Source organism: Cavia porcellus, unplaced genomic scaffold (assembly GCF_034190915.1).
Source record: "Cavia porcellus strain 051 isolate PalLab524CR breed Dunkin Hartley unplaced genomic scaffold, mCavPor4.1 scaffold_12, whole genome shotgun sequence".
NCBI lineage: Eukaryota > Metazoa > Chordata > Mammalia > Rodentia > Caviidae > Cavia > Cavia porcellus.
In genome coordinates this window covers 53,131,549-53,144,186 of record NW_026947495.1, presented here as the reverse complement: position 1 = coordinate 53,144,186, position 12,638 = coordinate 53,131,549, and the positions used below count along the sequence as shown (strand labels likewise).

At 35.0% G+C, this 12,638-nt stretch overlaps 1 protein-coding gene across 2 annotated transcripts in view; it reads left to right on the top strand.

Annotated features, from left to right (window-relative positions):
• Grb14 (growth factor receptor bound protein 14) overlaps positions 1-9,669 on the top strand; it is a 127,015-nt gene extending 117,346 nt beyond the window's left edge. For both annotated transcript variants that reach the window (XM_063259179.1, XM_063259180.1), the window contains 5 exons: positions 5,259-5,375; positions 5,468-5,540; positions 5,691-5,778; positions 7,957-8,050; positions 9,299-9,669. In XM_063259179.1, coding sequence (XP_063115249.1) covers positions 5,259-5,375; positions 5,468-5,540; positions 5,691-5,778; positions 7,957-8,050; positions 9,299-9,445 — 519 coding nt within the window. In that variant the 3' untranslated portion in view covers positions 9,446-9,669. The remainder of the gene's footprint in view (positions 1-5,258; positions 5,376-5,467; positions 5,541-5,690; positions 5,779-7,956; positions 8,051-9,298) is intronic.
• The last annotated feature ends 2,969 nt before the right edge of the window (positions 9,670-12,638 follow it).

The window sequence follows — 12,638 nt, the reverse complement described above, 5'->3', positions numbered from 1 at the left end:
ATTGGGTGCCGTGGCACAGTCCCATCAGGCAGTACAAACCCAATGTCTTTACCTCTTTTGGAAAGATACCTACAAGGGAATAGTAGGGTCAGGTAGAATTTTTATTTTTTTTTATTTTTCTTGAGGAATCTCCCTACTGATCCCTGTGTTGCATGTCCTATTAGATTACATTTCCACTGAAAATTTAAAAGGCTACAATTTCCCCATAGCTTCTCCAGCATTTTTTAAAAAATTCTTTTTGAAATCAGTTTATTAGTTCATGTGGGCAGTACATGATTACATTCCTTCTGGCAAATTCCTACATCTACATGACACATTTTAATTATTTTTTTCATCCCCCTTTTTTGCTTCTCTTCTACCTTCCAGCCATAACCTTGAGCCTCTTTTCTTTTTTTGTACGTGTTTGCAATATATAATTTTTATAATTTTATTCCTCATGTGGAGCTGGTACATGTACATAACACAAATCCTTTTCTTCATGCCCCCTTTCCCCCTCACTCAGGCTCTTAATCACAGCCCTTCTTTCTGGAGTAAGAGGAGTCCCAGTGTTGTTTCCATTTGCATCTATCTAATGGCCATGTGAATATTTTTTCATGTACTTCTTTGTATTTTCTTTGTACTTCTATTCCTTAGAAGTGTCTATTCATTTCACTTGTTCATTGTTTGGTTGATGCTTTTATTGGGGGGAGACCTAATTTTTTTGTGTTGCTTATATATTCTAGGTATTAGTCCTTGGTCCAAAGAATAGCTAGCAAAATTTATCTTCCCATTCAGTAGGTTTTCTCTTCACTCTGTTGATTGTTTACTTTTTGTGCAGAAGCTTTTAAATTTGATTCTTGCTGATATTTCTGTGCAATTAGTGTTCAGTTCACAAAGTCATTACCTGTTCCTTTGTCTTCAAGTATTTTACCTATTTTTCTTTCCAGCAGATTGTTTCTGTTTTAATATCTAGATATTTTATGTATTTTGATTTTATTTTAGTACAAGGTGAGAGATATGGGCCTTGAGTCAATCTTTTGCATGCAGATAGCCAGTTGTCTCAGCACCATTTTTTAAAAAGGCTATATCTACTGCAGTGTATGTTTTTTGCTTCTTTGTCAAAAAATCAGATGGCTAAATGATCTAGTGGATTGTATCTTCATTCTTTGTTTACTTCTGCTGACCCACATCTCTGCTTTTATGTCAGTATCATGCTGTTTTTATGATTGTAGCTTTGCAAAGTAACTTGAAATCTGAGATTGTGCTATCTTCTGGTTTGCTTCTCTTGCCCAGGATTGCTTGTTTCATTTTGGGTCTGTTCTGGTTCCATATAAGTTTTAGAAATGATTTTTCTAGTTTTGTGATAAATGTTGTTGGGATATTGATTGGAATTTCATTTAATTTTTATATCAGTTTTAGTAGTAAGGTCATTTTGACAGTATTGATCCAGTAGTATACAGGAGGCTGTATCAGTGGTTTTGTATTTATGCAAGCATGCTTTATGACCCGAGAAAGTTCTGTTTTAGAAAAAGTCATGTGAGCTTCCAAGAAAATACATACTGTTTTGTTGAATGAAAAACACTCTGTACATATCTAATAAGTCTATTTGTTCAGTAGTGTGTCTTAACTCTGAAACAAAATTGCAGATTTTTTACATGATGGTCCTAATTGTGAGTAAGGTGTTGAAGTCCCCAGTATGGATGTATTGGTGTCCATCTGTCCTTTTATGTCCAGTAGTTTTTATTTTATGAAGTTGAGTTCACCAACATTCAGTGCATACATATTTACGTTGGGATCTTCACCTCTTGAATTGTTCCATTTACTTGTATGTAGTAGCCATCTTTCTCTCTTCTGATCAGTTTTGGCTTTAGGTCTATTTTGTTTAACAATAAAATAGCTACTTCTGCTTGCTTTTATGGTTCAGTTGCATGGAGTATCATTTTCTATCCTCTCACCTTTGGCCTCTTGACCTTCCTTTTAGATGAAGTGTGTCTCCTTTAGGCAGTATATGCTTGCATATCATTTTTAAAATTCAATTGTTAGTCTATGTCTTTGGGGAAGTTGAGACTGTTGACAATGAAAAATAATACTTCAACACATTCATGATGTGGCTGTCATTCGCATGCCTTCCTGCCTGGCAGCTCTGATTTGAAATTCCATTGTTTGATATTGATTAGCTGCCCACTAGTGATTCAAGTGACCAGATAGGACAGTCGTGCATCTACCACCAGTGGTTCAAGCCAGCTGGAGCATGCTTAGATGTTTACAGAGTCCTGCTATATTCTCTCATTGAGGGGAAGGGTGAAGTAGTCTACTGGATTTAGTGTCAGAACTTTCAGAAATACCCATTTTAGAAAACCACATGCAAGCAGCATGGCTTCTCACAATGGATGGGGCCTCTGGGTTCTTCTGACCTAAGTTCACTGCTGCTTAAACTTGTCAGAGACTTTGACTAGCTCACCTCATCTCTGCATTTGACTCTTGTGGCTGTTTCCCAACCTGATACTTTGGTAGGGTGACCCTCGAAACCCTGGAGTGTAGTTCTGTAAATTCTGATTCCCGGGCAAGCTCAGTCTTAAATACTTCCCACATGGGGTCTTGATTAATCAGTCTCAAATATATGGCACCTGCTGCAATGCATTTCTTGTGCAACTGTAGCCTGCCATGCAGAAGGAGCCACTTGCAGAGTAAAATCCTACACTGTACTTCCAACCTGTAATAACTGTGTGCTTTTCTTGACAGTAGCATTGCTGGCCTCATCCCTGGGGCTGCTGACCCTCTCTGTGCCTACCTTGTGCTCTGAGAGACAAATCCCCCCACCCGATGAATTGGGCTCAGCCTTCCAGACTGCTGCTGCTGCTTCTTTCTTTTCATTGATTTAAATTTCTTTGTACTTCTTAGTTTTCTTGTTATATTTTTCTTGGTTTCTTGAGTTCTTTTTTCTTTTCTCTTTGCAAAGATGTTGTTTTCCAGATTATTGTGATTGTAGGTCTTGGAGATACAGTGATGTGCTACTAGAATATATTATGGCACTTTCTCCTGTCTCAAATTTTTGTTCTTTATGTTTGACCTTGGCCTAGACATTCTAAACTGCAGTGTTTTCCCTGTCCTTGCCATTCAGTGGTACATTAAGGAACACTAGCCAGGAAATATTGGTGCTTTTACCATCAGCATTTGGTGTGACCTTGGTCTAATTATTGGTGTCCTGTAAAATAAGAACATAGTTGAATAATCTCACTATATTGCTGCTATCCTGTGGCTCTGTGCGAAACAGATGAAGGATAATATCTAAGGAAATTCTGTGACCTCTTGTTAATTACTAAGCTATAAGTTTATCTAGATCCTTTACATGAGGTGACAAAGAGTAGGTGACACTAGTTGCCATATAGCTAAATTGCCTGGAAAACGTTCTACATGCAAACTTCACTAGAGTGGAGTGGCTGGATCTATTCTCAGAACATGTGTTGCGTAAACCAGGGTTTACTCAGGCCTCCTATTTCTTAGAGAGCCATGCCATTAAAAGCATAGACCATTTGCTTACAGGCTGCCTTGTTTATTCTCTAAGAAGAAAAAGCTAGAAACTAGGACAAATATTTGAGAAGTATAACCAATTCTGAATGTTATCAACATTGCTTTCCTATATGAAAGAAATTGAGCTGAAAATGACCTTTTAAGTTTGTCACACTCTGCTTTACTTCCTTTTCTTTGTCCACCAAAGGTAAACTATTAATTTTTCATTGCCAGCTGCATGTCAGTGAAAAACACTTGCTCTGTCCATGTTTCCCCTTAGTGTAGTTAAGACAGCAGATGAAAAGTTTTTTATCTTCTAGTCTCCCTACATTTATCTTTTAATTATGGAACATGGGATCTTGTTTTTACATTCTGGCCTGCCATATTGGAAAAAAAACAGATTATGTTTACTTTTTCAAACAGTATTTTTATGTTATCTGGAGCTTGAGATTACAGAACCACTCTAGGCATTTGATGGAAGAGATACTCATAAGGATGAAGCTATCATTAAGATAGAGGCCACTCTGTAGCTTGGGCAAGTGGACATTTCTCATTAAAGTTGGTGAAGCAAAAGTATATCCAAGTGGTGCAGAGCCAGCACAGAAGACCATGGGGTGAGAAGGGCAAAGTAACGTGTGACAGCAAATAGAGATTACTGAGACAGCACCTGTTCGGAAAGAGCAGCTGTCAATTATGAAGACCCCTGTAACAAATGGAAGATTGCATGCCAGATCTCTAGAAATAGGAGATGAGCCATAATAAAATTGTGGATCACTATCACATGGTTTGCAGAGAATAACTGATGCTAAGAAAGTGGGGTGTGTGAGCTAAGAAAGTGGAGTGTGTGAGCTAAGAAAGTGGGGTGTGTGATATAATGGTAAAGAAATGCTAAGTCGCGGGTAAGGTATTGTTTGAAGCCCACATTCCACCAGTCTGTTCAAACAAGTGAGGTGTGGCTGAATCTACTTTGAGGGACAGACATAAAACTGCAAGCTGTGACCTCTCAGATGCAGGTGGACTCATACACACCTTCCCATTTCTACACAAGCAAAATGTAGAAATGTCTTTTTTTGTATCAGTTCTGTCATTCAGATTTAATTTTTCAGCTCTCCTTTGCCTATGAGTCTCAGCATGAAAAAGTGTTCAAACATGAAGCCATAGAAATTTTAATGCTGAATTCTCCTATTAATCCTCTAAATTTCATTTTCTAAGTAATGTAAAAGCCCATGTTATAAACTTACAAAAAACACACTTTAGTTTATCCCATTTTAAAATACAAGTACTATTTCTATGTATATTTGTGTCAATATAGGTTTTAGCTCTTACAGATCTTGAATCTCATAAAATAGCTGCGTTATAAGAAGGTGTATTTGATATTTAATAGGTAATTGATGAACCTGAAGGCTTAATCAGAAATAAGGCCTCTTTTTAACCATAGAAAGAATTATTTCTTTCTCAGTGGAGGTTTAGCCATTTTACCCAAGAGTTTAAAATGAAAAGTTTTTTTAAAAGGAAAAATACATACTTTCATTCCAAGTTTTTCACGTTTTTATTCAGCACTTAATTCAGTTATCTTAATAAATAACCGTATTTAACTAAAGTATTTTATATTATCATTTAATCTTAAATGTATATTTCAACTTTTCAAATCACTTTATAGCCACTTTTGGAGTCCCAGTGTAGAATGAAAACCTGTTGCCAGCACAGCACTGAAAGATAACTTTCAGTGATATTGTCATGGTTCACACTGATGTGTATTTGTTTTCTAGAGAAGTATATCAGAGAATTCCCTAGTAGCAATGGACTTCTCAGGTCAAAGAAGCAGAGTTATAGAGAATCCCACCGAAGCCCTTTCAGTTGCTGTGGAAGAAGGACTCGCTTGGAGGGTACTCAGTACTTTCACTTTCTTTGAAAATATTTATGAATTCAGTTTGTTTTTCCCAAACAGTTGAGATTTGTTTTTCCCTTCCTTGCTCAGAAAAAAGGATGCTTACGCCTGGGCATTCATGGTAGCCCCACAGCCTCCTCACAGAGCTCTGCCACAAACATGGGTATGTCTGTTGGTGGCCATTGCAGTGGAGTTGGTGGGCAGGTATAGGCACCTTAGCTGCAGTCACCAGGTGCATCGGGTGCGAGGTCCATGCAGGGGCATTGTGATCGTTTCAAACAGTCCTGTAACTTTCTTCATCTTATTTCTTCAGCTATCCATCAGTCACAGCCATGGTTTCACCACAGAATTTCTAGAGATGAGGCTCAGAGACTGATTATGCAGCAAGGACCCGTGGATGGGTGAGTTTGATATTTTTGGTTTTGAGTGGTGATGGCTTCAATTTCTGCTGTAGACAGTAATTAACATACTGAGTTTTTAGTTTTCACTTCTCATACAGTAGTAGCTTTGCTCTTTAATGATGGTTCTCATGTTGTGGCAGTATCTGTATAAGACCTGGTACAAAGTGTGTGCTTAGTATTTTTTGTATAAATTTAGTTTTAACCAGTGTCCATGCTGTATCAAGTCTAGCATCTTGGATATTCATGAAGGAAAAAAAAATAAACTAGTTTGGGTAATAACCTTTTAATTTGAATGTGTAATTAATATTCAAAAATGTGATTTGTCATGATGTTATACATGTTGGACTTTGTAAGGTATAATGCAGGGTGTATTGTATCACTGCTTTTTCTTATATATTTGAAATTCTTGTTTACTTTTTTCTATTCATTTATGTCTCTTTTGCTTTTTCTCTAAATTTTAGAAGCTAAAAATACTTTGGTATTTTTGGTAATTTTTCATGTTATCTTTTAATGAGGTACCAGAGTATACAGAGAATTATGAAATGTGTTATGAAAGAGTTATCATCCAAAGAATTTTCCTCTTAAGTTGCTCAGTGTCTTTCAGCTGCTGGTTATAACATGGACTACATTCCCTTTCCAAATGGAGTACAAATGAGAGACATTGTACTGAGGTTTGGATGAGAAATTAAACCAGTTTCAACTTAAACAAGTGGGAGTGGGCTCTTTTAGTTTTATAGCTTGACTTAAATTAATTACAAGGACTTGAGCTGATTTAATGTTGATATTTAGGTGAAAAATTCATCTTTACATAGATTATTACTAGTGAGTTAGCATTTCACTGACTTAAGATTTTATATGCATGGATCATAGTCTTTTTGGATATAAATGTGAGTAATCAGCAGTTACACTCTGGTGAGTCTAAGAAAAGTATAAATCATAAAAAATTATTTAAACATTTGGGAGTGTTGGAATTTCCATTTCTTCTGACCTCAGTATTTGTAAGCAAATGAAATACTTGTATAAACAGTCACCAACTCTCTCTCTCTCTCTTTTTTTTTTTTTTCTCTGTGTTTCTTTGGAAAGATGTGATGGTGCCAAGCAGTCCACTAGGTGGTGGTGGAGATCTTCTTGGGAAGGGAAAAAGAATTAACAGCTTAGTTTGCCAGAGCGACACCCTTTTGTCCCCTCACCCAGTGGGACACAGCCTCTGGGAATCTCACACAGCACATCTGTAAAGCCTCATATTTAGCTGCCTCTTTGCTCAGGCTCAGTGAGATTCATCTTGGAGTCACCAGTGGGAACCGTTTACACAGTGTGCTTTCCAGTAGTTAATACAAAACTGATTTTCCAGTATGGTGCCAACAAATAAGAATCCATGCCCAGCAGCCTTTTCCCTTTGGCCATCAAGCCTAGTCTTGTTTTTTAGCCTGATGTTATAGAAGCTTTTCTGCTGTGTTCTTCAAGGCTAAAATCCATGCTTTGAAAGGCTTCTGTTACTTACAGCGTTTTGCTTACTTTCATCAGAAGATTCAAGATTATTTTTATAATATATTCATCTCTTACTTTCTGGTGTATATGTAATAGTGGAAACAAGAATCAAAAGAAATACAAAGTAGAGAGTGTCCCTTTCTCTGCTCTGTTAATCTGATGCTGTATTAAATTTAACATAATGGAATATTTTTGCTTTGTTATCTTTTAATAAACAGCAAAATTCTTTCATTAAAAAAAGAATCAAAAGAAGAAAGTGGATCTGGTATAGAAATAGGGGTAAAAAATTACTTCATTCTAAATAAGGATCTCTTTTCAGGGACTTAATGTGACACATATTTAAAATATAACGTACTAATGCATTATTCTTTGTGATAATAGCTACATGGTATTAACTAATTTCCCCATGGAACACAGAACTAATAGTGTAACATTATATTGGTTATTGCAAACAAACAATTGACAAATTGGCCATATATTTATCCTATTAAAATTATATTAGCACCAATGATAGTTTTGTAACATAAGATTTTGTTATAAAATATTGTAAAGTAAACAATCTTACCGGTACACTGAATGCAGAGTAAAGGTTGCCACATTTATGAATACACTTCCTGGATTTGTTACGTGCTATTTATGAAATCCATAAGTAAATGTAGAAATATATTGAAATTCCTTTTCTCTCTTTAGAGTGTTCTTGGTACGGGATAGTCAGAGTAACCCCAAAACTTTCGTACTGTCAATGAGTCATGGACAAAAAATAAAGCACTTTCAAATTATACCAGTAAGTAATTTGTGATTTCAAATCTGTATATTAGAAATGATCTTAATGCGTAAGCTTTTGGAAACTTCGATTTTTTTTTCTTCATTTTATTAAATATAATTTTGCAGCATGCTTTGACTAGAGTTAAGTTTGGCAGAAATGGTTTTATGAGCCTGAATTAATATAAGAAATACAGGAATTGTAAAAATTAAATTTCCCTTTTTCTATAAAATATGATTTAACAATACTGTTATAGACCTTATGCCACCTGTTGTTAAAAGGCCACTAAAGAATCTCCTGAATTCTCCTAATAGTTTCTAATAAAACATTATTTTAGAGCTCTTTCCCTTTTCTTTTCTCAAAAAGATGAATTTTTGATGTTGCAGTTTTGCTGGTTTGTTTTTAATCATAATGGATAGACACTCAAGAGCCGTGGATCTGATGGACATTTAAATAATTCTGAGAAAGTTTTTAGAATTTCTGTGATTTCTACTTCCGGGTAACACAATTCGCTTTGAGATTTTTGTTACTGTTTCTGGTGTGCATCTACATGCATATGCATGTATGTTTGTATGTATTCTTTATATTGGAGTCAAGTAATGTACAATAGATTCATTCTACTTTCAGGAAAGTGTTAGGTAAGATTGTTAAATGCCTAATTCTTCCTTTAGTTTCCTCTTTTTGGAATTATCCAAAGGGCATATATCTATCTCTTTGATTATATTCCTATCTCTTTGATTATATGATCAATATATCCAAGTCTGAATTGAAAGCTTCCCCCCGCCTCCCCCCCAAAAAAAAGAAAAGAAAAAAACCTGGCCTTCCTTTAGTGTGTTATTTGATTCCTTTAGAATCAACTTGCTGTTATAAATTATGTGAGTATTCATTTTTATATACCAAGTGAGGCATTAAATAGACAGTATTTAGAAATGGAAATTAATTTCTGTAAGTGGGGACATTAAACTCCTCTACTTGTTTTTTTTCAATGAATAGTACAGATTTCTCACAATTCATTAATTCAAAATAGCAATACTATCCTATCTAAACAGAATACTGGGAGAATTAGAATATAGACAGTAAAGCCACATTGGTATTCTAAATACCATTCTTTTAAATTGCGTAAAAGAAATGGGCATGCTGTAGTGTTCTTTTCAATCTGCTTAGTTTTGTAAACTTGTGAATTTTGGCATACGAAGAGATAGTGTGCGGTGGAGTGGCCCTTCTGAGTAATATGCTGTCTTTACTAAGTTGTTGCTTTTCTGACTGCAGGTTGAAGATGATGGTGCAGTATTCCACACTCTGGATGATGGCCATACAAGATTTACAGATCTCATCCAGCTGGTGGAGTTCTATCAACTGAACAAGGGTGTTCTTCCTTGCAAGCTGAAACATTATTGTGCTAGAATTGCTCTTTAACCAATTGAAAAGTGACTTGTTAAAGAATTGAAGAAAAAGAACTCAAGAAAAAAAAAAGAGAGACAGTAAATAGGGTGAAAACTATCTGATGGTAAAAAGAGAGTATTTTACCTGCAAGTTGTGAAACAAAGTTTGTGAGTTGCAAATAAACAAAGACTTGGATTGGCATTACATTCATCATTTAAAATTTATTAGTTAAAATTAAACCTTAGGGGAAAAAAAAAGACCTGTGTGTTCTTGTGTGATTTTACATTACATTTTCCAATAGACTAATATCTGTCTATCCTCATTTACTACAGCAGCTTTAAATTCTCAGATACAAACAATGAAAAATAAATTGGGAATTCAAAATGATTTTCAAAATAAATTTTAATTATACTGCATTTTTAATATTAGGAAGTATGGTAAAAGCTTGAATAATAAATGAAATTATCCACAACTTGTCAATACAACTAAAAACTATTGAATTCTGTGTTTTCAGGGTATGGTATGCAAGTGTACAATCAAAATGAGATATTTTGAGGTAGCAGCTTAAAATTATTTTGCAATAAATTGATTTTTTTCTGACATTGAATTCCTAATTATACTATAAAAACTATTCTAGTACTGTAATAATTAGTGGTACATTGTTTTTTGAATGTTTAACATTTAATTTAGCACTTGATTGGCTAGAAATACCTGTTCTTTAAAAAATTTCATGACATGTAATAGTTTAGATCCTTTTGTAAGTAGATCATTGTCCTAATCAAAGGAGGTGACATCTAAGATTAGAAATCTATAGGTATCCAAAATTAGAAGTCTATAAGTATCCTAATAAGTGAATCCTTATTCTTCTCTACATCTGTCCTCTTCTTAGTTTTTTATCATAGTAGCATCAGTATGGAAGCCAAAGATTTTGATGACTTGAAACACGACTCTCTTATCTTCTTTCTGTCTAACTCATTCTGGGAAGATTTTTTTGTTTGTTTGTTTGTATGTTTTTTTCTATGTCTCTGTTGTTCTCATTTTTGTTGAAGGTGGTTGTTCTAAGACAAAAGGAAGAGAAGCAAAACACGAACTAAGCATTCTCTTTATATATATAAAATATTGCCTATATCCTATAACTGACCTTTATAACAACACTGTAGGGAAGTCAGAATTTTGTTTTAACAAAATTCAGATATGCATACTTTAGTTTTACATAAAAAATGTATAGTTTTGGTAACGAGGCATAGAAAATACTCCTGGAATGCTATTAAAATTGTCACTTAAAATAATTGTTTGTTAAATTTTAAGATATTCAATTTACTTTAACACTGTAAACATACATTATAAAGTACTGGAAGTTAAGATATTACTCTAAAGTTACAAAATCCTGGTTTGATTTCCACAAAAGTTTGGAAGACAGGATTTCTAAATGGAACAGTGGGAAGTAAACATCTTTACCCCTTTCAGAGTGGAACTGAGTATTTCAGATTTATTTCCAATTTATAAAAATGCTTTGTGTTTTGAACTGGAATGCATTCATTCATTTTGTACCCAGATCAATTAGGTAATATCATAAAATGTAATATTATAAATACTATGATAAATTGACCAATTCTTGCATGTCTTTGTTATGTGTCTTGTGATTTCATTCATAATCTAAACATATATTTAGCTGACCCAGATATTATATGTAATTGTTTTCTTTGGTCTTAAGTCATAAGTCAAAGAAAATTATTGCAAAAAGATTGATAAAGAGAAATCATTGTTTTGATTCCTTCCAAAAATGAATCATATTGGCCTTTGTGTGTGTGTGTGTAAATTTAATATGGATGTCAAATTTGAGAAAGTCAGACATACTTACTACAATGTTAAAATACATTCACTAGAAAATGTGAATTACCCTAGGTTTATCTTCTATTTTGCACCATTTTGGATACAAATGAGGACAAATTAGCTGATTTTTGCTAACTGTTCACATGTTACAGTTAGAATGCTTCATCTCTGAAAGGAATGCAGTAGACCTTCTGATGCCTGTTTCTGTAGGTTTTCTTTTTTTAGATAGGGTTTCACTGTATAGTTCAGGCTGAGTAGCCTAGAACTCCAGACCATTTTGCCAATTTTGCCTCAGTCTTCCAAGTGCTCAAATTATAGGTCTATGCCACCATGCCTGGCTGTTCTTGTGTATTATATTGAAGGATTAGGTTATTATTTTGAAACATCTAGAAGACCTAATCAAACAAGGTAAAAATTCCTAACAGTGCTTTAATTTAGAATCATTAGTTACTTGTTTCACGTGTATTAGAGTGTAAGTTCTAACTGATCTGAGTAGATTGGATAGGCATCATTGTGTTCTACTACAGGGCAGTTGACATTAGTTAGCCTAAGTCTTACGAGGTCTCTAACTTTTGAACACCAACAATAATAACTTTGCTTATGGCAGCTGTATTCCTGGGATGCTGGACTCTTCCCTGGTCCTAACTTCCCTGAGGAGGAATGACTGTCATTTGTAATGCTACAACCTGGCTTTTCTTGCTGGCTTCGCCAATCACAAGGGCACTTTTAGGCTTTGTGCTTCTCAGATCCATTCCTTCGCCTGGTGAAGCGTATGGGTACCTTTTCACAGAATGCCTTTAAATATGTAAAATAAAATAAATAGAATTTCAAAGCAAACTAACTGTATAAAGACTTAACTGTAGAATGGTGTATGTTGGTGAACCCGTGCCTTGCTGCATTGCGTCTGGCTATTGACAATCACCCATGTAAATCCTCCAGTTTTCTGTCTTGTGTTCATGTCTTTTAGGGGACATGACACCACCAATAAGGCAGAGACGAGTTTGTATGAAGTGCAGAGTCACTGTCACACTTGCTGAATATTAACTGAGCCCAACTCGATGCCTACCTGTGGTGGGACTGTATCACCTTGGCCAGTGCTGGCTCCCATAGTTTCACCATTAAGTGTACTCGTAACTGGAGTACTGCTTGTAACGTCTCTAACTGCTCCTCACACCACAAATTAGAGGTGGGTAACAGAAAGGCCAGCTTCTTGGTTCAGCACATAATCACCAAAATAGTTCATTGTAGAAATTTCCCAGATGAGTTTCTCACTTGTGCAAATACTTGTTTTGCAGTTGGAGTATCATGTGCTTAGTCTTTGCTATGTTGATATCCTTTGTAAGAATAATTAATTCCCTATTTTCTAATTTAACCTAACAATACATGAAGTATT